The sequence below is a fragment of the Ursus arctos genome, unplaced genomic scaffold (genome assembly GCF_023065955.2).
Source record: "Ursus arctos isolate Adak ecotype North America unplaced genomic scaffold, UrsArc2.0 scaffold_7, whole genome shotgun sequence".
Lineage (NCBI taxonomy): Eukaryota > Metazoa > Chordata > Mammalia > Carnivora > Ursidae > Ursus > Ursus arctos.
In genome coordinates, this window is record NW_026623089.1 from 18,663,502 (window position 1) to 18,688,279 (window position 24,778).

The 24,778-nt window shown below is 36.9% G+C and overlaps 1 protein-coding gene across 3 annotated transcripts in view; it reads right to left on the reverse strand.

Annotated features, from left to right (window-relative positions):
- The window catches only part of PDCD4 (programmed cell death 4), a 28,896-nt gene extending 5,790 nt beyond the window's left edge, over positions 1-23,106 (reverse strand). The window contains exons 1-8 of one of the 3 annotated variants that reach the window (XM_026494098.4): positions 22,887-23,106; positions 18,537-18,643; positions 12,527-12,829; positions 10,337-10,431; positions 7,131-7,244; positions 4,339-4,560; positions 2,628-2,725; positions 1,601-1,715 (exon numbers count right to left, since the gene is read on the reverse strand). In XM_026494098.4, the coding sequence (XP_026349883.1) occupies positions 1,601-1,715; positions 2,628-2,725; positions 4,339-4,560; positions 7,131-7,244; positions 10,337-10,431; positions 12,527-12,829; positions 18,537-18,579 (990 nt within the window). In that variant the 5' untranslated portion in view covers positions 18,580-18,643; positions 22,887-23,106. Of the gene's footprint in view, positions 1-1,600; positions 1,716-2,627; positions 2,726-4,338; positions 4,561-7,130; positions 7,245-10,336; positions 10,432-12,526; positions 12,830-18,536; positions 18,644-22,018; positions 22,634-22,800 lie in introns of those variants that run through there. The other 2 variants (XM_026494099.4, XM_044382115.3) reach the window with 2 other exon arrangements.
- Positions 23,107-24,778: the final 1,672 nt, after the last annotated feature.

Genomic DNA, 24,778 nt, shown 5'->3' on the forward strand with positions numbered 1-24,778 from the left:
ACTCACAACCCTGAGATCAAGAGTCATAAGCTCCTCTAACTGAGAAAGCCAGGTGCCCTGAGTATTACCACCTTAACAATATTGCATCTTCCAATCCATAAAAACAGGATATCTGGATATCTTTCTATTTATTTAGGTCTTAGTTTATTTCAATGTTTTGCAGTTTTTGGTATATGAGAATGCACTTCTTTTGTTAAATTTATTCGTAAGTATTTTAATATTTTTTATTCTATTGTAAAAGCAATTGTTTCCTAATTTCACTTCACATCATTCACTGCTAATGTACAGAAATAGAACTGAATATTGTATATTGATCTTATATCCTACAACCCTGCTGAATTCATTAATTGACAGTTTGGTTTTTTGTTTTTGTTTTTTTGTACATTCATTCAGATTTTCTGTATACAGATCATGTCATCTGAGAATAGAGACAGTTTTACTTCTTCCTTTCCCATCTAGATGCCTTTTATGTGATTTTCTTGTCAAAATGCCCTGGTATCTTGACTGGGTTTACATCTCAATCTTTCCAATAACTTGAAAAATTTTTTAAAAGCAGATGTTGCAATCATGACATTACAAACACCAACTTATCTACTTTAAGATATATAAAAGCAAACTGGTCAAAAATCTATACTTTCAGCTCCTTAACCCTCAAACTAGGTACACACATTGTTAAAAGATTAAATATTGAAACTACAGTCACATAAAAAGATTACGCTCAAAAATCAGAAGCACATGAGCTATAAATCTTCTAATTTTCTTAACAATGTGCAAACAAGATTAAATACTTCTTCTGGTTTCCTGTTATAGAACATTATTGGCAGAAAAAAAGATCCATAGAGAATAATCTGGCATTTTAACACAATAAATTAATTATTTTTACTTTTAAAGCATGCATACAGGTGGTGAACTTCCTTACAAAACTCTACCACTCTGATCTACTCTACTGTTCATAATTCATAACATATGATCTGAGAGTATCCAGTTTCAAATTACTCATTTAAAAATGTAGTTATTTACTGAATAACTACAAAATAGAAAATCTTATTTTGACAGTATTTGAATAATTTTAAACACCAATATAAGAAAAAACTTCAGGCATTCCTTTGAGGTTCAAATACAGTCTTCTTTTTTTTTTTTTTTTTAGATTTTATTTATTTATTTGACAGAGACAGCCAGCGAGAGAGGGAACACAAGCAGGGGGAGTGGGAGAGGAAGAAGCAGGCTCCCAGCAGAGGAGCCTGATGTGGGGCTCGATCCCATAACGCCGGGATCACGCCCTGAGCTGAAGGCAGACACTTAACGACTACGCTACCCAGGCGCCCCCTCAAATACAGTCTTCTTATGAAAGCCCTTTTAACTTAACTCAGTCTTATTTTTAAGTCAGAGAAGCCATAAAAACGTAATAACAATTATATAATTCTTGTATAATTTATAGCGCTAGGGTATAAAGCCAAATATACAAAGGTTATCCAATTTTCCATTTGTAGCTTTAAGACTGAACTTAATTTTTGTCTGCAAAAATACCAGCTAGAGGGCATAGTTTACTTCCCTAGAGAAATACATGTAAATTAGGTTAAAGACAATACCCAGTAGTTACCTCTTTAACAAGGTGATTAACAGACTGCTGCCCACCTCCAGAACCCCACACACTGTCTTTGCGCTTTCCACCTTTAGACATACTCAGGAGCACAGTAGCCTTGTCCAGAGCAGCTCTACCAAAAGAAATAACAACATCAATAAATAACTTTGACAACTTGGACATGCTTAAGGCTGACATAAAAGCTTTCACATAACATAAAAGCAACCTAAAATTCAAGTCTTTTAAAAAACAACTTTTTAAAATAAAAAGTTGGGAGCAAAAAAAAAAGTTGCTTTTCATGTTAATATTCTCATACTCTCTTATTTTCTTTTCTCAGTCAAGAAAAAAATCTAACCTTATTACAAAATAATTCATCTATACTGAGAAGAAACATTTCACATAAAACTTAACTTTTACACAGATCTGTGCCTTCCTATGAGGGCAACCATTCCACTCTGATCTGAGCAGTCCTAGAAAATTAAGTTAACATCTACACCTGAGAAAACCTAACACATGGCTAAGTCCAAATCTAAGTTTCCAGAAAGTTATAAAAATCATACAGGATGACTCCCAAATATTGCATTTAGCTTAAAGTTAATTATACCAAAGAACAAGAGTGAAAAACATTATTTCCTAATATTGTTGTAGCAGATAAATATAAAATAATTGAAAATGGGGCTCCTTTGTTACTGCCCATCTTACTAGAGTATTAAATAATTACAGATTGTGAAAACTTGAACAGACCTTAAACATTCTCAGTCCAATCCTTCCATTTTATAAATAAGGAAACTGAGACCCAGAGAAGACTGGTTTGATATAAAGGTAGCTAATGGTTTAGCTAAAATCCCAAACTTCTACATTATAGTACTGTCCTCTTCCTGTTATACGTCAACAATATCTCTCAATTTTGTTTTAGCAATGGCGAATGCACACAAATGACAAATAGAGGTCTACAATGTCTGATTAATCCAAATGTCATTTTAATAAAATCCTGTAGAATTTTGCCCTCTTTTAAAATTCTAGGTAGAAAAATTATTTTACTTACCTAGCCTGTACACAATCTACAGTTCCTTTGTAACTATCAATATAGGTATTACATAAAATTCCATCTCCAACAGCTCTAGCAATAAACTGGCCCACCAACTATAATAAGAAAAAAAAAAGCTACATAAAAAACCTAAAATAAACCTTTATAGGACACAATTTCTAAACACATAAACCATAAAGACTGGCTGAACTACATAGTCAATATCTAAGATACTATTTAGCACCTGCTAGTTATGCTTGGCATACACTCCCACGTCTTACCCTTCAAGATAAGTACCATGGCGGGGGCAAATTGCTCAATTCTAATCCCCCAACACCTTTGACACTGCCTGAAACATAGTATACGATCAAAATTACTTGTTAAGCCAATGGACTAAGTTCAAGAGAAAACTCTCTTCTAGAAACAAACAAAAAAATGGCACTAGGTTTTCTCAAAAACTGATTAAGAGAATTTATTTTATGGAGAAAACTGTGTGTAGAAATTTCTGTCTGAAAGTATATTCATAGCATTACTTCCTTTTGTTGTTATTGCTAAAGTAGGCTCCACACCCAGTGTGGGGCTTGAACTCATGAACCTGAGACCAAGAGTCACATGCTCCACAGACTGAACCAACCAGGCACTCCTTTCCATAGCATTATTTGTTATAAAAATTGGAAATGACGTTAGTGTCCAACAATAAAGGTATGGTTAAATGATATGTAAGATGGTACATTATGTAGCCATTAGGAAATACGTTTACCACATTTTATGGTGTAAGAAAAATCAAGTTTATAAAATAGCATACACGGTGTAACTCCATTTTTTATTAAAAGAAAAAAAGCAAGGATACATAAAAACCATACATTGATATATAACCACAGAAAGTAAAATAGATTTAACACCAAAATGCTAACAGCGGTTATTTTTGCTGACCTTGCTTCCTTTTGACCTTTATTTTTCAAAAATTCCATAATATAAATTTATGTAATAATTTTTTTAATATATGAGTACTATTATAAAAAGTCCACATCTGAATCATTGCTCAATACCTTACACAGACTGCTGTATGTCATAGAAAAGTATAACAGAAACAGCATTTAGGAATTAACCTACCTATACTCTATTTCTAAATTAATGCTTAAGTAGAGTGCTCCTACCTTGATTTAAAACTTTGATCAAGTAAATAGCAACGTTTTCACATATTTTCAGTTTCAAAACAGAAAGTCACATTATAGTATCAGCATGTATTAAATCTAATAAAAGTATAAGGCTTTGAGGGCAGAATCTAAACAGAAACATAAATTATTAATTTTCTAATTATTTCCCCACAAAGTTACAAAAGGGAACAGACTTATGATTATTTTTATAATAAACATCAGTCCAGCCAATTCAATCTTCAATTGTAACAATCTACATATTTTTGAAATCCTAGCTCATAAAACTGCTTAACCATGTATCACATAAAATACACAGACAGGAAAAAAAAAATAATGACCTGCAAACTATACAGAGCATGGGTGGAAAAGCAGGATATAAAATTACAGTATGATGAAAACTGTATTTGAAAAAGAAAAAGAAAAGAACAGCTAAATGTCAGAGGGCTATTTTTGTGTGGTAAAAAATATGGGCCATTTTGTCCTCTTTATCTACTAAAATTTCCTAGGAGCATGTATTATTTCTATAACTGGAAGTGTAGTGGGGAAGAGAATGAATAAAGAGTCATACAAACCTGTGGTGCTCTAGGAGTATCCAATGCCAGTTCAGGTAGATCTTTCAGTAATTTGTCAAATGATTTTTCTACATCATTTGTGCTCATTACTGTCCCACAAAGGTCAGAAAGAAGCTTAGATGTCATTTCTCTATGACTAGCCTTTCCCTCCAATGCCAACGACACTGCCAACACTGGTACTCCACTTTTCATTTCACCAAGATTTAAATCTCTTAGCATTTCCTATTTAAAAAACAAAACAAAACTAAGAAGTATATGTCACTGCCTTTAATTCAATATAATTTTATTTTCGAAAATTCAAGACTTTATCCATACATCCTTTTCCCCTTTGGAAATAATCAGAAAAGCAGTCAATTTTGTAGGATAGGATAAATACATCTTTCGGTGCATATAAATTAAATATTGATCCACTCTGTCAAGCTTTCACTATCTGAACATCACTAAACTCAACAATGTGAATTACACCTAAAACAGTATTAAACCATATACTGCTAATAAGTTTGGTGTTACAAATTAATTAACCCTGTGTCTTATAATTTAAAAAAAAAATTTTTATTTAAGTAATCTCTATACCCAACATGGAGCTCAAAACTCATGACCCCAAGATCAAGAGTCACATAACCTCCAACTGAGCCAGTCAGGCGCTCCTAATTTCTAGGAATATTCTTCTATGAATATTTGTGGTGAGATTCATTTTACATTATCATAAGCTATTTATACTCTACTTTTCCTCAAAGTTTTCTCTTCGCACTAAAGTTTACTTTATACTGTTCATAGAAAGTTTAAAAGGAGATCTTAAACTCTTGTTTTTAAGTGGAATTATTTCTTTAAATGCTGGGATTAAGTTAAAATTGCCTATTAAAAATATAATAGCACCTGCTAATATTAACTACTGTACATAACGTATCAAGCATTGTAACAGCCACTTCAATTTCTATTATCTTAAGACTCAAAACAACCCTTCCAGGGAGGTACTGTCATAATACCTAAAGCAATGAAAAATTAAATATTTGCTAAGGGCATATAGCTGGAGTGGCCAAGTTGGAAGTGAAATACAGGCAGTATGACCCTACAAGCTAACTTCTAACTCAGTTACTTAGAGTGCCTTCCTTTTTACTTAGTTTTCTCAGAGTATTCAAATCATGTTATACTACTAAAAGGGTGCCAGAACTATTTTCACAGCCATCTAACTGGTGTCCTTGTTAGCAGTCTCTTCCCACTGAATTTCCTCTTTCCTGGACTGTGCTTGAACAACTAACTCATTGCTTTTAAACATGATACTTCTCCTTTCTGGAGAACTCTTCAACCATCTTACCTTGGCAGACTTCTAATTCTTACATAGCTCAGATCATCTTTTCTATTACTCTCCATTTTATGCTTCCATAACACTCTGCTTATAGTACTACTCAGTTAATAAATACATAGTATACCTCTAGTCCCATGCTCGGTAGATAGGACTTCAATAGTCTACCCATACAGGACTTTAAACTCTTCCCCTACAATAGAAGGCTTCACATTATATATATCTCTTCCCTTACCTGACTGATCTTCATAAGGGCAGGAATCACCTATTACATATTCCTTCACATGGTATGCACTGAACAAATATTTGTTTTATATTTAAATCCTACAAATCTAAGGATATCAGACCTCATGGTGTCAGACAAACCAAGAAAGCCCAGTCTGAAGTATAAGAGTCTAAATTATAAAAGCCTTTTAGGGGCGCCTGGGTGGCTAAGTCATTAAGCGTTTGCCTTCAGCTCAGGGCGTGATCTCAGAGTCCTGGGATCCAGCCCCACATCGGGGAGCCTGCTTCTTCCTCTCCCACCCTCTCTCGCTGGCTGTCTCTCTTTCTGTCAAATAAAATCTTAAAAAATAAATAAATAAATAAAAGCCTTTTAAAGAGTTGCAATTAAAAAAAAAAGTTGCAATTTTAGTACTTTAAGCCCATAATCCTAGTTAGGTAGTTTTATCTTACCGTTTTAGATTTACTTTATGAACAACTCATAACACAGGAAATGTTCCCATGCAAATTATGTTTCAAAAACACATTTGTTGGGGGCGCCTGGGTGGCACAGCGGTTAAAGCGTCTGCCTTCGGCTCAGGGCGTGATCCCGGCGTTATGGGATCGAGCCCCACGTCAGGCTCCTCGGCTATGAGCCTGCTTCTTCCTTTCCCACTCCCCCTGCTTGTGTTCCCTCTCTCGCTGGCTGTCTCTATCTCTGTCGAATAAATAAATAAAATCTTAAAAAAAAAAAAAAAAAAAACACATTTGTTCTCTTGGTTTCTGTATTCTTTTTCTTATCTTTATTCTTATTCAAATTCTTTATTCAAATCTTTATATCTGTGTTCTCCTTCTTTTGGACAGAATACAAAGATAAATTTTATCTTAATCCTAAACACTGAAATAAATGTCAAAAAAATGGAACTAAATCAGTCATTTTTAACCGAGATCTCTGAAGAGGTTTGAGAAGGTCCGTAGATGTCAGAAATTCTTAATATTATTTTATATACTTTCAATTACAAAAAATTTATAATTATAAAAATTATTAAAATATTACTGTGCCATTTTTTCAGAGAAAGAAATGGCATATAGCCCTCATCACATCTCAAATAGGAAAGAACTAATCTACATTAAGGAAATTTTACTCCATTTCTTAGAAATTCATTTATACAAAAGAAAATGCTTAAACTTATTCAGTGCTCCAAGATCATTTTGGATATGATATTCTGCTTTTAATAGTGTTTTCTTTCCTATATTAAATAAATCATACTTGCAATTTTAAACCTACCGCAACTTCATTAGTATCTCCATGCTCAAAATATTCCTGTATGATTGGTGTTAACGTTTTCTCAAATGCTGTTTCATCCAAAGGCAAAACTACAGTTTCATAAACACAGTTCTCCTAAGAGGGAAAGGAGGTGAAAGAGTTATAAACTAGTGAACAAAATATTCAGATAAACTGAAATTTGTTTTTACTTAATTTTTTATTTATTTTTTTAGAGAACAAGCGAGCACGGGGGAGAAGGGGCAGAGGGAGAGAGAGAAGAATCTTAAGCAGCCTCCATGCCCAGAAAGAGCCTGATGCAGGCTCGATCTCACAACCCTGAGATCATGACCTGAGCGGAAATCAAGAGTTGGACGTTTAACTGAGTGAGCCATCCAGGAGCCCCTGAAATTTTGTATTTTTAATTTTTATTCTGACTTAAAATTTAAATATAAATTTTATATTTTTTATTTTATTTTCCAACTTAAAATTAAATATAAAATATAATTTTATAGTTTTAATTTTATATTGACTTTATATTCCAACCAATTTTTTATTCCACTCTCATTCAGGGCAAGAAAAAGATATGCTACATGCTTTGATCACTGATACTAAAATAGAATCTATGTCACTGTTCTTTTACAAATCTGAATAAACTAATATAGAGATTAGAACCACTAACCACAGCAAGTATGACTTGCTCCCAACCCCCAGTATCTTGTTAATTTTTTGTACCTCTCACAAAACCAATCCTTCAGTGACCAAAAAGCTTTAAGATGGCTTCCTATCATACCTAGTATTCTCATTAAAACTTCACTTAAAAAAAAAAAAAATGGGGGGGGCACCTGGGTGGCTCAGTCGGTTGAGTGTCTGCCTTCGGCTCGGGTGGTGACGTCGTGATCTCGGGGTCCTAGCATCAAGCCCCACATCTGGCTCCCTGCTCAACGGAGAGTTGGCTTCTCCCTCTCCCTCTGCCCCCTCCAACCCCTGGCTTGTGTTCTCTCTCAAATAAATAAATAAAACATTGAAAAATAAATAAAAAATAAAATTTAAAAAAATGGAGGAACCAAAGACTTCACGATTAGTATTATAATAAAAGTCCCTATAACAAGAATCAATGTCCTTGTGATGAAAAAATCTCTAAGGAAGGTGCCTGAGTGGCTCAGCTGGTTAAGCGTCTGCCTCCAGCTCAGGTCATGATCCCAGGGTCCTGGGATTAAGTCCCACATCGGACAGGGAGTCTGCTTCTCCCTCTCCTCCCCACTCATGTTCCCTCTATCTCTCTCTCAAATAAATAATTTAAAAAAAATTTTTTAAGATTTTATTTAACTTTAAAAAAAATTAAAAATCTCTGAGGAAAAGCATTATTCAACTAATAAAATTTCAGAAAAAGGAAGAATTATCTCCATTAATTTTCTATCCCCTTTGTCCTCTGCAAAAAAGCCCAGAAATGTTTATATGCAACTTGTGACTAGTTTCTAACAACACACACTTGAAAGACTTTATGTGAAGATTAGAACATTTAGCAAAGATTCTATAGTATTTGAATCCTATATTTTTTCATATTAGAAATACTTCCATGTTCAACAATTAGTTAAAATAGATAAGTATATACAAAAAATATGGAATAAAAACAATCTAATATATACCTTGATAACTTCCTGTCTAAAATTCTCATCACCATGCATTATCTCATGCAAAGACAGTACTTTAAAAAAGATGTCATAATGTCCGGGATTTGTTTCAAAATAATCCAGAGCATGGGGGGGGGGGGGTGCATGCAGGGGGATACAAGAGGAAAAATAAATGGAGTTACAGGATAAAACAAGATTGACCATGAGTTATTAATTACTGCAGTTGGTAAAGCTGAGAGATGAGTACAAGAATGTCTGTTACATTATCCTACTTTTGTATAAGTTAGAAATCTTCCATTAAAAAATAAGTATATATATGTTCGTTATAAAATCTATTAAAAATTTACATTCTCATGGATGGACCTATGTGAAATAAGCTAAGTGAAATAAGACTGAGGAAGACAAATACCACATGATTTCACTCATACGTGGAATCTAAAACTAAAACAAATACGTAAACAAAAAAGAATCAGACCTGTAAACACAGAGAATAAACTGGGAGTTACCAGAGGGGAGGGGCAAGATTGTGAAGGAAGAGTGGGAGATACAGGCTTCCAGTTATGGAATGAATAACTCATGGGAATAAAAGGCACAGCATAAGAAAGAAAAACAAAATTTACATTCTCAACATTGAAAAAAGATAGCTGTATTCCCAAAATAAAATTTACCACAGAGTTACCATCCTAAACAGTAATATTTTAAAAGGAACCTAATATCTATAACTCTTTAATGATGTTCAAAAGAATATATATTCTTCTCAATTATCATTACTATAGAAACTATATAAACTCAACATAATTTACTGAGAAACAGTCAACTTGGAGGTGACTGGCTGGCTCAGTCGGTTAAGCATCTGACTCGGTTTCAGCCCAGGTTATGACCTCATGGGTCTTGAGTTCGAGCCTCGCAGCGGGCTCCACACTCAGGAGGGAGCCTGGCTTAAAGATACTTTTCCTCTGCTTCTCTCCCAATCTCTCTCTCTCTCTCTCTCAAATAAATACTTTTTTAAAGAAATAGTCAACTTGGGGCACCTCGGTGGCTCAGTCGGTTAAGTGTCTGCCTTCGGCTTGGGTCATGATCCCAGGGGCCTGGGATTGAGACCCACATTGGGCTCCCTGCTCATCGGGGAGTCTGCTTCTCCCTCTGGCCCTTCCCCCTGCCTCAAATAAACAAATAAAATCTAAAAAAAAAAAAGAGAGAGAGAAATAGTCAATTCAATAACCCTAAGTAAATCTATAAAGACCTACTTCTGACTCACTTCAGAAATTAAGTGAAAATTACACATGTATCATTATCAGTTAATTTGGTTTCCCAATTCAAAATTTACCTAAAAGTCTAACAGGACTGAGTATATGTATGATTTAGATACAGATATTAATGTGTGTATACACACATATATATATATATATACACACACACGTTATACACACACACACACACACACACTATAAATCATATATACATGATTTGACAGGCACGGAGTATAGATATAGAATGTATACTTTGACAAATGTATAAGTAAACTACAAACATGAAGTCAAAAAACTTATAAGCATTTTAAACACAGATTTTTTTTAAAAAGTACAACACTGATACCTGGTCGTCATCATAGTTAGGATCTTTCACATCCACCTCCTCCACATCATATACCTGTCCAGGTGTACCCCAGACACCTTTGCCTCCTGCACCACCTGTAAAAATTTAGAATTGAGAAAGAAAAGAACACAAAGTTCATAGTTCATAAATTTTAATTGAAATATGAAATAATTCTAGATATTCAGATATTAATTAAATAACAATTAAAAAACTGCATTTTAATTTCTATGCCAGTTTTTCCTCCAGTTGAATTATACTTTAAGCCTCTTTTTTCTTGGATCACTTCTTTTTCAGTAATGATCAGATATTATATATTTTATAGTCCATTTCTAAAACACAGCGTTGAAATAGTTTATAAAGTTAAAACTAAAAAGTTAGATGCTTTAAAATGAAAGCAAAAACAAAACAAAACAAATCAGAAAAATACGTATATCAGGGACCCCAAGGGGTGTGATAATGTAGCTGAGCTCTAGATGTCATTTGACATTTCATAAGACCAAAACAAAAGGAAGTATGTTGAGCCAATAAGATGTGGCATAGGAAACTCAGTAAGGGAGAAATTACTTAACAAAGAAGCACAGTTTCCACTGTTAGTGTTTCAAAGTCAAATACTCTTTAAATATAATACACATTAAACTATACTTGACAACTGGCAATATGTTAACAAATAACTAAGCTATTTAAGCATTAACTGCACTGAACATTATTTCGCTGTACTTCTATTTACAAACTGACCAGCTGAAGTTTAACAATTCCAATTTTCAAAGTGGTTTTTCTACATAAACTTATTGAAATATTTTTATAATGCTTAATAGATTACATTATTTTTAAGGAACTTTTCAGTATCACCAATTTTTCTTGAGCTTGTATTTTATATCAAGACTAGAGCAAAACAGAATCTGAATACTGGGATTCATTTTGATCTAACCAATGGCTGTAGAGCCATTCAACAAGAATAACAGTTTTTGACCAATCACAAAAACACTTTACAAGGATCCTGGCTATAAATTGAAGTTCACACCATTTAGAAGCTGAGAAATCTCCAAATTATATCAAAATCCTACCACAGACCAAAGCTAACACCCCTCATCAACAAATACTTAAGTATCTACAACTAAGTCACGACTCCAAGCACTGGACATAGCAGTGAAAAAACACAATCATTCCTGGGTGTCTCAGTTAAGTGTCTGCCTTCGGCTCAGGTCATAATCCTGGCGTCCTGGGATGGCGGCCACATGTGGCTCCTCACTGAGTGGGGAGTCTGCTCGGGGATTCTCTCTCTCCATCTGCCCCTCCCCCTACTCATTCTCTCTCTCTCTCTCTCAAAATAAATAAATAAAATCTTAAAAAAAAAAAAAAAGATCATTTCACTCCACTATCCAAATGAGAACTAAAGAGGGGGGGTGCTCACTGGCTCACTTGGTAGAGCATGCAACTCTTGATCTCAGGGTTGATCTTGAGCCCCATGTTACATATAGAGATTACTTAAAAAATTAAATCTTTTAATAAATTAAATTGAATGAATGAATGAATGAATGAGGAAAGAAAGAAAGACAGGCGAGAGGGAGGGAGGGAGGGAGGGAGGGAGGGAGGGAGGGAGGGAGGGAGGGAGGGAGGGAAGGAGGAAGGAAGGAACTCGGAACCAGATTTACAGAATCATTAAAATTCTGATCCACTTATTACCAATCCAATTTAGACTTCTCCTATATTCTTAACAAAGGACATAATTACATTCATTAGATAATAGGTATGATGAATTGTTTTTAACTTTTATTTATTAAATAATCTCTACCTGCCACGTGGGGCTCAAACTCATGACCCCAAGATCAGGAGTGACACACTCCACTGACTGAGCCAGCCAGGTCCCCCAGGTACGATGAATTTCTAACCCTACTTTCAAGTAAAGTTAGAGAATACATGCACAATTCATAACTATACAAAAAATTTGTGTGTATTTTGCTGAAAATAATAAAGTTCTGCTCAAGAAAACAATCTCCTCCAGAAAAAAAGCTCAACTTAAAAAAAAAAGCAGGATGGTCCTCAGACTATTACTTTGTAAAAAAACATACATAAATCATAAAATCTTACATTATCATTGTTTAAATTTCTCAGATTCCTAGAACAAGGAAACCATAGTTTATCAGGTTATACTGTTTTCTATTTGTTTCTTTGGACATGGAATATACCAACCTTTCTTTGGTAGTCCCCTTCCTTTCCCAGATCTGGATCGCCTATCTAGCAACCTTCCCTTTGGACTGGTTGGTACAGTTACTCCACTTCTAAGGGCTTCGCTTCCATTATCACTGACTGAATCGCCTCTGCCAGAGTCCCGGGATGAATTTTTCCTCAGGCGCCTTTTTGCCTTGGCATTAATTCTAGCTTCATTAATGGAGGATGCTGAAATCCAATTTCCATTTATCTCATTTTTTATTTCTTCAGTCCCAGCATTTTCTTCATCACCAGAAAAAAGAGAGTCACTTAAATTATCAGGATCTTAAAGAGAAAAATGAAGACAGGAAATTCTACATGAGTACTTTAATAATTCACCAGTTATCGTCACAAGTTATATTAGGTTTAATCACATGAAATTACTATTTTTTAGGTCAGAAACAGTCATATATGGGCAATTTTATATGACTTGATCTAATAAATGACAACTAAACAAGATTACTTTTCACATTATCATAGAAAGTAAACTAAGTGAATTTTGATGAGCGAAGTTTAATGAAAGCATGTTATCTCATATGTTTAGAAATTAAAATCTGTGTTAATATACAACCACAGATAAAACCTTTAGGCTTTTGTGAGCTAAGAGTGTTAAGCAATTGGAGATAGTAAGAAAATACTAAGAATCTTGAGAGAAGAGGTAAACTAATATTTACAGAATGCCTACTATTATTTATCAGGCACTGTGCTGGATGTTTTGTCATTTACCCACAAGTTTGAGAGCTATTTATTATATACAAGATGATTAATATAGATAAGGAAACTAAGGCTGAGAGTGTTTAAATAACTTGCCAAACAACTCATGATTAATTACAGACACTTAGGAAATATTACTAATCCAAAGAGCCTGAAAGGTATTTGGCATATAAATGATCACATATAATTACTGAGCTGAACTGCTGAGGATTCATTGCTTTCAAAGGTAAAGCTTGAAAAAAAAAAGATAAAGCTTGCTATCAAAGTTTTAATTCACCTATCCAAACTTCACTTATTTTACTTGTTATCTTCTGACAATCTTCCAGGCTATGTAAGATTTATACGTTATTCCCTGAAAGACAGCAACATATTTGGAGTTTCCAATGGTCCCATTTAGAATGTCATCCCTACTGCTCTTTTCACTTAGCAAAATCCTTTAGGATACACTCAAGTTTTATTTCCTCCATAAAAACTTCCCTAACAATTCTAGCCACAATAACACTAATGCCCACACACCATTCCTTTACCACATCACGGAAACCACTCTGTTATTTCTAATTTATGCAGCAGTCTTGCTTTTCTAAATAAGTCATAAGCCTCAAAAGAGGAACCATGCCTTTACCTGTACTTCCCTGTACCCTCAGCACCTGAGTATCCTTCATACTATCAACTCAAATGTCCGTGGAGATCAATGGCATGGGGACAGTTGGCTTTGCTCTGACAACTTTCTAAGTTGGTAAACTACTGAATTAGTTACCCATGGGCCAGAGTTTTGTTCATTATGGCTAACTCAAGTTAGAGTTAAATCTCTCAAATGGTTTTACACTTCCTAAATGTAATTAGACTGTGTCAAGTCTATGTATATAGGCTTTAACATGTTTTAAGATAAAATGTTGAAACTGAAAATTTCTTAAATCAACCTATAAAAAACAGATGTGTTGAAATCTTTATAATTCTTGACAAAAAGTACAAAAGTTAAGAACATTGTGGTAATCAAAAAACAAACATAACAGTAAGGAGTTCAATTACATCATTAGATTCCTAAATAGTCTCTGTGCCTTCAATCTTCAAACCATTCTCCAAACTTCATGAAAGCTGATTTTCTAAAACATGCCCCCACTGAAAACCACTGAAGGTATTCCCACTGGGTCAAAATAAACTTTAAACTCAATACCTTGTAACTTAAGATCCTTCGTGATCTTGTCCCTGCTTACATCATCAGAGTAATTGCTGACCACTCCCACATTCAAACAGTCAAGAGCTTAGATTTGATATTATAGGTAGTGATGGGGGGGGATTAGTTTAGCAGAGAAATACAGAATATATGAGGAAGAAAATAAAGTATAAAATGGAAGACCAACTAAGAAAATGTTACAATAATTCAGTCACTAACTAACTGAAAAGATCAAGGGTAATAACTTTGAGGTAAATAGGAAAACAACAGTCAAAGAAAAAATAAAGAGCCTTTAAACAGAATAAAGAAGCATGAAATGTAGTCTTACAAAAGTTTTTAGACTAAGACAGGAGGTCAGAGTTAGAGGGTGAGTTTGAGACATCATCACAACCATCACCATAACTAAACTACTACAACTACTAGTAGCAGTAGTAGTCATAGCAGTAGCGCAACTTCTTTTGTCATTACCATCATCATTGTTACTACTAGATCCCAGGTTCTATACTAGGCACTTTACATACATGCTCTATAATCTTCACAAAGCTCTATAATGAAGCTGTTTATCCTCAATTTACAGATTGAAGATGTTTCATAGGAAAGTTACATATCTAAAAAGGATTGTGGCCAGGATTCAAATCCACATTTAAATCTCAGATGATTGTAACTGTAGAAAACACAGAGCTAGAATATAGCAGAGCATTGACAGCCAAAGAGACAGGACAAGGGAGTGATTATAAAGAGAGAGAAGCAGAAGAGTAAGAGGAAGGAGAAAAAAAGACCAGAATCAGACAAGTTAGATGGAATTTCAAGTAAGAGCAGGCAGTTGAAGAAAACATTAAACATCTACCTGTAACATACTGCTTTCTTTATTCTATACTTACAGAAAACCACTAAACTCAGCCAGAAGATAAAGGACTTCAAATTACAATAAAATGCTTTAAACTGTCCCTTGGAGTACTAACGTATTCAATTTCAACATACTTCCCACAATTGAGTTCCAACTATTTTAATATCCTTTCAAAAATGTTTGTATGACTGCAGCAGAACGTATCTAGGTATATTTTATCTATTAGACCTTATAATTTTTAACCCTTGTTTCTATCAATTACTCTTTTTGCTATTCATGTTTACCTAGTTTTTGTTTTTTGGGTTTTATTTGAGAGAGAGAGAGAGAGAGAGAAAGTACACACTCGAGCAGGGGATGTGGGATGAAAAGAGAAAAATCCTCAAGCAGACTCCCCACTAGTGCGGAGCCCAATGCAGAGCTCAATCCCAGGACCCTGAGATCATGACCTGAGCTGAAGTTAAGAGTTAGCCACTTAACCGGCTGAACCATCTAGGTGCCCCATATTTACCCAGGGTTTAGGGTTCCATAACCGCTATTGATCTGACTTTAAGAAAACCAAAGTACAAAAGATAAAAAACCTGAGTACATAATGTGGTGACCTCAAAATTGTTTTCCACTCTGTTCTAATTCCCCTTCTAAGTTCTCTGGCATCTCAATAGTAACCAATCTAACTTACAGTATCACAGTAGCAAACCGTCAAATTTTCAATTAATGGGTCCACTGATTGGCATAATTAGAATTAACAATATTAGCATATTTTCATTTGTTACATACAAAATATGTGCTATGGGCATGACACATATACACTATAATCTCATTTAATCCTAACAATAAACCTATAGAGAGGGCATTTGTATAAATGTATAAATGTAAAACCCCAGTTTTATACATGAGAAAACTGAAGGTCAGAGCAAACAACCTACTTCCCCGAAGTAACAGAGCTGGTCAAAGTAGAAGTTGAAATTAATATACCAGTCTGACTTGAAATATTTGCTACAGGAAGAATTTGTAGCGAAGGTCTGTCTTAGGCTCATCCAAGTATTGAAGAACTACAAGTCCTTTATATTAAGGCAGTTCTGGCCAGAGGCACCAAGAACAGGGTTAAAAGAACTAGGACTTGTTATAGACAGAAAACAATATAAAACTTAGAGTTGTGCTGTCTCACAGAAATATAATGCAGGCCAAATATGTAATTTTAAATTTCCTAGTATCCATATTAAAAAGAAACAGGTGAAATTAATTTTAATATATTTGATTTACTCTACTGATCTGTTGTAGACTTTGAACATAGAATCAAATAAAAAGTTACTGCGGTATTTTATTCATACTAAGTCTCAAAATCTGGGATGTGTTTGTACCTCCAGTACATCTCGATTCAGGCAAGTCACATTTCAAGTGCTCAACAGCCACATGTGGCTAGTAGCTATCGTACCGGGCAGTGCAGAAAAGCAGCAATTATCTACATGTGAAATACATTCTTAAAATACATTCTTACCATCCCCATTTCAATGAAGTAGGGATATGATGCCTATTTATAACCCTAAAAACAAGTATTCACATAGCTATTGTATACAACAGCACCAAAATAATCATTAATTATTGCAATAATTTTTTTCAACTATAATTTTCTAGCATACTTTAAATCAGGTTTATAAATACAAAATGGCAAAGAGGTTTCAACTTCAAAGCATCTGTTCAGATCAAAGAAAACTATATAATTTGTACACAATGAATTAGTCATTGAAAAAATAAAACTACTATTAATATTAAAAAATGAAGTATGATAAATATATTTAAATCACAAAAAAGTGGTCTTTTTATTTTATTTTTTTTTTAAAGATTTTATTTATTTATTTGACAGAGATAGAGACAGCCAGCGAGAGAGGGAACACAAGCAGGGGGAGTGGGAGAGGAAGAAGCAGGCTCATAGCGGAAGAGCCTGATATGGGGCTCGATCCCATAACGCCGGGATCACGCCCTGAGCCGAAGGCAGACGCTTAACCGCTGTGCCACCCAGGCGCCCCAAAAGTGGTCTTTTTAAAACTAATAAAATTATAAAGCAAAGAATTATCTACAATATACCAATAGGAAAAGCTCTCACCATTCAGAATATTTCAAAATCCTAATTAAGATTACTCTGTAGTTATAAATACATTTTAAGTTTTCTGAAGTTACTCAACATTTAAACCTCTATTCCACAAAACCATTCTTTTTTAAAGATTTTATTTATTTGACAGAGAGAGACAGCAAGAGAGGGAACACAAGCAGAGGGAGTGGGAGAGGGAGAAGCAGGCTTCCCGTGGAGCAGGGAGCCTGATGCAGGGCTCGATCTAAAGACCCTGGGAGCATGATCTGAGCAGAAGACAGATGCCTGGGGCGCCTGGGTGGTACAGCGATTAAGCGGCTGCCTTTGGCTCAGGGCGTGATCCTGGCGTTATGGGATCGAGCCCCACGTCAGGCTCCTCCGCTATGAGCCTGCCTCTTCCTCTCCCACTCCCCCTGCCTGTGTTCCCTCTCTTGCTGTCTGTCTCTATCTCTGTCGAATAAATAAATAAAATCTTTTAAAAAAAAAGAAGACAGACGCCTAATGGCTGAGCCACCCAAGTGCCCCCACAAAACCATTTTTATGATAATGTGCTATTGAAGCATCATAGAAAATCAAGAAAAATACCATAAGTAATATATACCATAATATAATATGTAATATATAAATTATTAATTAGGAAAGAGATCAAAGATACCAATAATAGTTTATATTATAGAAATCACTAGCTCATTTGAAAATATTAATGAACAGGTTCACTATTCTTCTCCATTCTGTACCATACAGTTTATTATAGTGGAGACTAAGAATGTATCAAATGTGAAAGGACAGGCAGAAAAATAAGGACATGTGAAGAATTTCTATAAAAGTAAGAATCACAGGGGCACTGGGGTGGCTCAATTAGTTACGCGTCTGCCTTCGACTCAGGTCATGATCCCAGGAACCCCACACTGGGCTCCCCGTACAGCAAGGGAGTCTGCTTCTCCCTTTCCCTCTGCCCCTCCCCCCAGCTTGTTCTCTCTTCCCCTCTCAAATAAATATTAAAAAGAAAGAATCACAAACTCGATTTTAAAAATAATATAACTCATCTTCTTGTAGCATGAATAAGATGGCTTTTAAAGTAAAGATGGTTTTAATACTATATTTTCATAAAATTTTGTAGGACCTCAAACATGCTCACAATACAGTTGAGGTTCAAAATATTCTTACTTACCTGCAGTGTTCACATTCAGTATTTGCTCATTTTCTACATCCATAGTTCCTTAATGTCACTTGCACTGATTAAATTACTAATGGAAGTCTTCCCTTGGGATCTATTTCCTTAAAAAGAAAAAAGTTTCAGTATCTTCCAAACTGACATAATTAAGGTAAACTGAATTTACTTAATCACACTGCAAAAAAAAAAAAAAAAAATCAGCACATAACTTCATTTTCAAAAAAGAGCTCTCTTTACTTTGAAAAATAGTTTACCACTATTAACATTTGGTTTCAATTTTCCTGACAAGTGTATCTGTGTCCCAAAAAAACACCCATATTTCTGAATGTGCCAAAGCACCCCTTTAACTTGGAAGTAAAAGATGTATTTGCTATACATGTTTATTTCAAATTAAAGCAGTATATACATAACCCAAATTTCTTAGGACTACCAGGCCTCATAATTAATCTGATGTACATAATATTGGATAGTTCACTACCAATGAATTGTAAGAACTACTACAAAATGCAAGCAACAGTTTTCATCAAGCATATCACATAACCGTGTTAATTTTTCACACTAAAACATATCTGAAGGCAGATAGGTCTGCCATTTCATCACTAGGTATCCATAATTACAGTTGTAAGACTTTGAGATTGGGAAAAATTTTTGTAAATGGTGTTTTCTACAATGAGAGTATTATTTTCATAATCTGAAAAACCCACTCCTTTTTTAATTAAAAAAAAATTTTTTAAAGATTTTATATTTAAATAATCTCTACACCCAATATGGGGCTCAAATTTACAACCCTGAGATCAGGAGTTGCATCCTCTACAGACTGAGCCAGCCAGGTGCCTTCCCCATTATCTTTTAAAAAGAAAAACAAAAACACCTTGCCTTTAAATGATAAGTACAATGGCATTAGCATCTCAGTATTCTAGATCTGTTTCAAAATGGCTTAAAAATTATTAATGCTGAAGGCTTTGATGAAATCAGTTACCTTTTATTTAGTTTAGTGATACAAGCCTAATGTCACTTGAAAGACTATCAAAATACATTTTCATGAAAACTATTACCAGAAGGTGTAACCAAATGATTTTAGAATCTCTCTGTAAATATTTTTAAAATAACGGTTTACAGTACTTAAGCACTGATCTGTTCAAGTCATATAGGTTAAATATAAGCCCTCCCAATCATTTATAATCATTTCACTAGCAGTGCGCTTTCAAGATATAAAATGCACAAATTAATGAAAATGACTAATAAACTAATTACAGGAAAGCATGTATTTCTCATATAACATAACCTAGTGTTAGATGTCATTTTAGGATAATAATATATGATGACTCCTGGGACTCAACTGATATATTTTTTTTTAAGTAAACTCTATGCCCAATGTGGGGTTCAAACTCATGACTCAGAGATCGAGTCACATGCTACACAGACTGAGTCAGCCAGGCGCCCCTCAACTAACTTTTAAATTCCTTAATATATGCTTTTTTAACATCTTAAAAGTTTATCGTCCTTTGATCCAGATAAGGGTATTATTTGGTAAAACAAAAATAAACACACCTTAATGCTACAATGATAAACTTCTTAATATGGCATAATCCTTAGGCTACCAGGATGCAATTATACCACTTCAGAAGTTAAGAAAATGGTGAGATCACTCTAATTCTACTCAGAATAAACAGACTTATAGGATTCTATATAATGGCTTTTCACTATCATAATTTCCACCAACTCTGGATTTGGGGGAAAAAATGACCCTTAAAGATATGTATATAGAGATTCATATAAATATATAAACAAAAATGGTTCACAAACTTAAGCATTTACTGTTCTCCACGTCTGAAAATGCCATATCTGTTTCATTTCATAGGACTTACATGTTATAGGAAAGTGAAAATGTCTTATGTGTATATGAGCTTTTTAAACTAGAGTTACATTAAAAAGTCTTTTTCATACTTGATGCAAGTATAATCTTGGAGAGTATACTTTCAGCAGAACCTAGCTACTAAAGGAAATGAAATTATTATAACTGATGTTTATAAAGCCTTTTATAATTCACAGAGAATTTTATAAGCATTATTTCATGTTCCTCTCGGAACAACTTTGAGCTATTTACTTCACTTTGCACACAACTAAACAAATTCAGAGAAGGTAGGTGATCTGTCCAAAGAGAGACAGCTGCTCAATGGAAGAACAAGAACCCAGACCTTCCCAATCCAGTACTGCTTGCACAAGTTCAATACAAGATTTTAATATCCCATAAGAAGATTCTTTTTTAGGGCTAAGAGACAGAAGCTTATTAAAACACAGACTCTTATTGTTGTATCAAATCTTTAAATACTACTTTCAAAACACTAAAAATAATATTTATTTTAAGCTATTACACAAAAGACATTCAGTTGGGCAAAGGAAATTATTAGGTATGACTATCATCTATAACTTACCATATTTGTTTTTATTAAGTAATCCTAACCAGAAAAAAAAAAGCCTTGTCTGTGTCTTTAGGCAATGATAACGCAATCAAGAACTCAGTCACACTTGATAGCAACACAGACATTTTAAGAATTTAGAGAAAGATAAAGATACATTGTATGTTTTTCCTCTCTTCAAAGTACTGGAGCTTTTTTCCAGTTTACTTAACAATTCATAAGATTTTTGCCCCAAACTTAACAAAAACATAAAGCAAAAATTCTAAACGCCACATCCTTAAAACTAAACAATAAAAGTAATTTGCAATAAGAAAACAAAAATATACATAGAAGTTTGACAAAATTAAGGCTAACATTAAACAGTTTTCATTTCTTCAATGTGTTTTACAGAAACATATAATCAGAAGTATTCAAATGCCATGACGTTCCCCAGGAGAGAAAGCCTCACCTTCCCACCACCCCCCACCCCAAAAATCTGTTTCCTGAAATATACCTCATAAACCACTCTGACAGTTTCTGGAGTCAAGTTTAAGCCATATGTTAACCAGAAAATTATTTGTATTCATTCCAGGGCTACAATCACAGTTAATTAGAAACTTAAAATAAAATCAGCAAAAAGTATTCAACCACAATGATGCAAAAGCAAGCAGTACAGAAAATATCAAAGTGTCATTTTTGCACTCCCAGCAACTTTTTCCTTTCTCGTTACAACAGAAGAACCAACCAAAATAGAATTCAAAGATCCCTGCTAAGATAGTAAGGAATTTAAGAAATCCATAATGAAGGAAGGTTAAGGGCACAAATACAAATAATTAAATTTAGAACGCATCTGCAGTGCTCCCCTTTTAGAAAAGTATACTGTGGTTTCTAAAAAAAACTTACATTAGTAAGAATGCTAAAATTCTAAAACTCAGCAGTAAAAATACAAGTAAAAACAGGCAGTGACTTCTTTTTCACACGAAGCTGCATTTTTTATCGTTTTAATCATTGCAGATACTGCACAGTTGGCTGGGTACACAGCCAGTTCTCAAGAGGGCACGGGAGGTGGGAGATACTGACTTTTCTGCAGTCTTCGAAGCTCGGGCGGGGGGGCGGGGGACACGACGACACGACCCCTCCTCGCATACACTGCAGCACCAAATTGACGAATGCAGCAGGAAAGGCCTGCGTTTCGCAGAAAGAGGGCTCCCTTCCTGTCTTTGTTTTCTCTGGGAGATTTTCACTTAAAGTAAAAAAGCGACCCTTCGCCCGAAGTCCGCGCAGGGCCGGGGAGGTTGGCACGTGTCCGCCTCGCAGCGGCCCCTCCCGCAGCGGCTGGCCTTCCTCCCCACCGCGGGCGCAGGTTGCGATCCCGCGGGTCCCCGTCCAGGCCGGCCCCGGGGGCTGCTGGACCGGAACAGCCGGGCCTGGGCTCCGGAGCGCGGGCCGGGGTTTGGGAACGCCGGGCCGGGGCCCGCCAGGGAGGCCGGGGGGGCGGGGAGGGCGCGAACCTTCCTCACAGGATTTCAGTCAGGCCAGAAACACGCCTCCCAACGTCCCCCCCTCAAAGTACAAATGAAAACTCGGCCTTCTCGAGGATGAGGAGCAGCCCCTCGCTGGCGAGCGCCCCGCGCACCCCGCTAAGCGGGGAGAGGGTCCGGGAGGGAAAGGGTCCGGGAAGGGGCGGGCCCGCGCCGCCGCGCTCCGGGCCCCGGCCCGGGAGGGAACCGGGGCCCGCCCTCCGCAGCCCGGGGCGTTGGGGCCGCCGCGGCCCAGCTTGCCGGGCTCGGAAGAGGAGGCCGGACCCCCGCCCACCCGGCCCGGCCCCGATCCGACCGCGGTCTCAGGCCCCCTCCCCCTACCAACGTGCGGCTGCCTCCGAGGAGAGACGGGCTGGGAGAGAGAGCGCAGTCGTTCCGAGCGTGCGAGCCGCCACGCTGGTACTGACCCCTCGGGCCGCCGCCGTCGCCACTACTCGCCCAGGTCCCCGGTCCGCCGGCCCAGACCCCGCTGCACTGCCTCTGCCGCCGCCTCAGAGCGTCTCTGCCCCCTCTCGCTCTGTTTGTTTTTGTTTTGTTCTACCCAGTAACACGGGGGCGAGAGAGCGGCGTTTATTGGCCGAAGCGAGGAGGCCCGCTGGCCAATCGTAGCGGTGGAGCGGGAGATGAGGAGGAAAAAGGGAGGGAAGTGAAACGTGGAAAGCTGGGCAAGGGCGCCGGGAGGCGCATGCGCGTCGGGCTGCTGGAACTGGCCGGAGAGGGAGCCGGGAGGGAAGCTGGGGCGGGAGGTTGGGAGGCGCTGCAGGATGGAAGCGTAGGCGAAAGGGCAGTGCCTTAGGGTGAGGACCAGGTTGAGGCTGCCTTGACCCGCTCGCCCATTCCTCTCCCAGGGCAGTCAGCATTCTCGGCTAAATGTTGGGCTTCCAGAGGGTCCCTGTGTCCATTTCCTGACGCTCCTCAGGCAGATACCCTTAATCTCTACAGTTGCTTCTCCCGCGGGTCCTGCTCACTCCTTAGCTCCTACTGTGTACGCTAAGAACTTTATCTCAGTGAATGCTCTCATCCCTTGAAGATAGAAATCACTCCCATTTCACAGATGAGGAAACAAACACCCCAAAACTCTTTGAAGTCTCTGTGCTAATCATGACTAGTTAGGTTCCTGGGATTCAAACTCCCACAGTCCCACTCCAAGACGGGGGTTCTCAATCATAGCTATTACTTCTTTATTGAAACCTGTACCCCGCTTGGCTTTTGTTGGTGTCTTTCTTGGCTGCAGTCTGTTTGGCTTATCTTGTGCAGTCATTCTTCCTCCTTCCCTATCCCCTGAGGAAATGACCAGAACCTTCTGCTGTCTACTCTCAGGAGAGGATTCGATCATTATCTCTGGCCGGATTTTCCGATTGTCTGATGTGCAACACCTGAATGGTCTGTTGATCTTTCGGCAGCCAAACTGCCTCCTTCCCCCACCAGGGAGCTCCCTCCCCTGACTTACCCCTTTCTGCCCAGTCACCCTGCCTGACAGTCATCTCTAATGGTATTATTTCTCTGAACAACAACAAAAACCCCTTCACTAGCTTCCCATTGCCTGCCTGGAGCGTCAGCGCCTCAGCCAGGCCTTCAAGGACCCACAGTGTGATTCTTTGTCCTTTCTGACTTTCAGGATTCTCTGGCCATGTCTCCACAACCTCCCATTCCACACACACCCTTGGCTAGAATCCTCTTGGACCTCTCACTGCTCCATATGCTTCCCCACCTCCTGAGGGCTCTTTATCATATCATACCTTGAAATGCCTCTCTTATCCCCCATCTCTGCCTGGTGCAATCCTGTCCATGTTTCTCAGCTCTCCAGCACAGGCCTTCTTGAGCCTCCTGACTGGACCTGAATTTCCTGTCTCCTGATTCCTCCCAGTAATGACTTGTACTTCTGGGGACATTGAAACATTCTGCCTGGCATTATGTTGTCTGAATCCCTATCCTAACTCTTCTCCCCATTAAACTGTCACCTTGTTGAAGGCAAGACTTGTATCTTACTTATCTGTTATCATTGTAGGTCTTAAGAAGATGCCTTGCACATTTCCTGTACTGGTGCAATAAAGATACCTTGATCTGAGTTCACAAAGTTTTTCAGCATTTCGTGCTCATCCCCACCTCCTGGGCAAGAGCCTCTTGGCATATACAGCATCTGAATTAGCCTTGAGTCACTTTTACTTTTTAAAAACAAGGCTTCCTGGTCACTCAATTTTGTTTTGTTTTTGTTTTCTCCATCACCTGCAGCTGTCTCCTTTCTTTTCTCTGCCAGAACTCATCAATCCTCCACTGAGCAGTACCTGCTGGCTCCTTT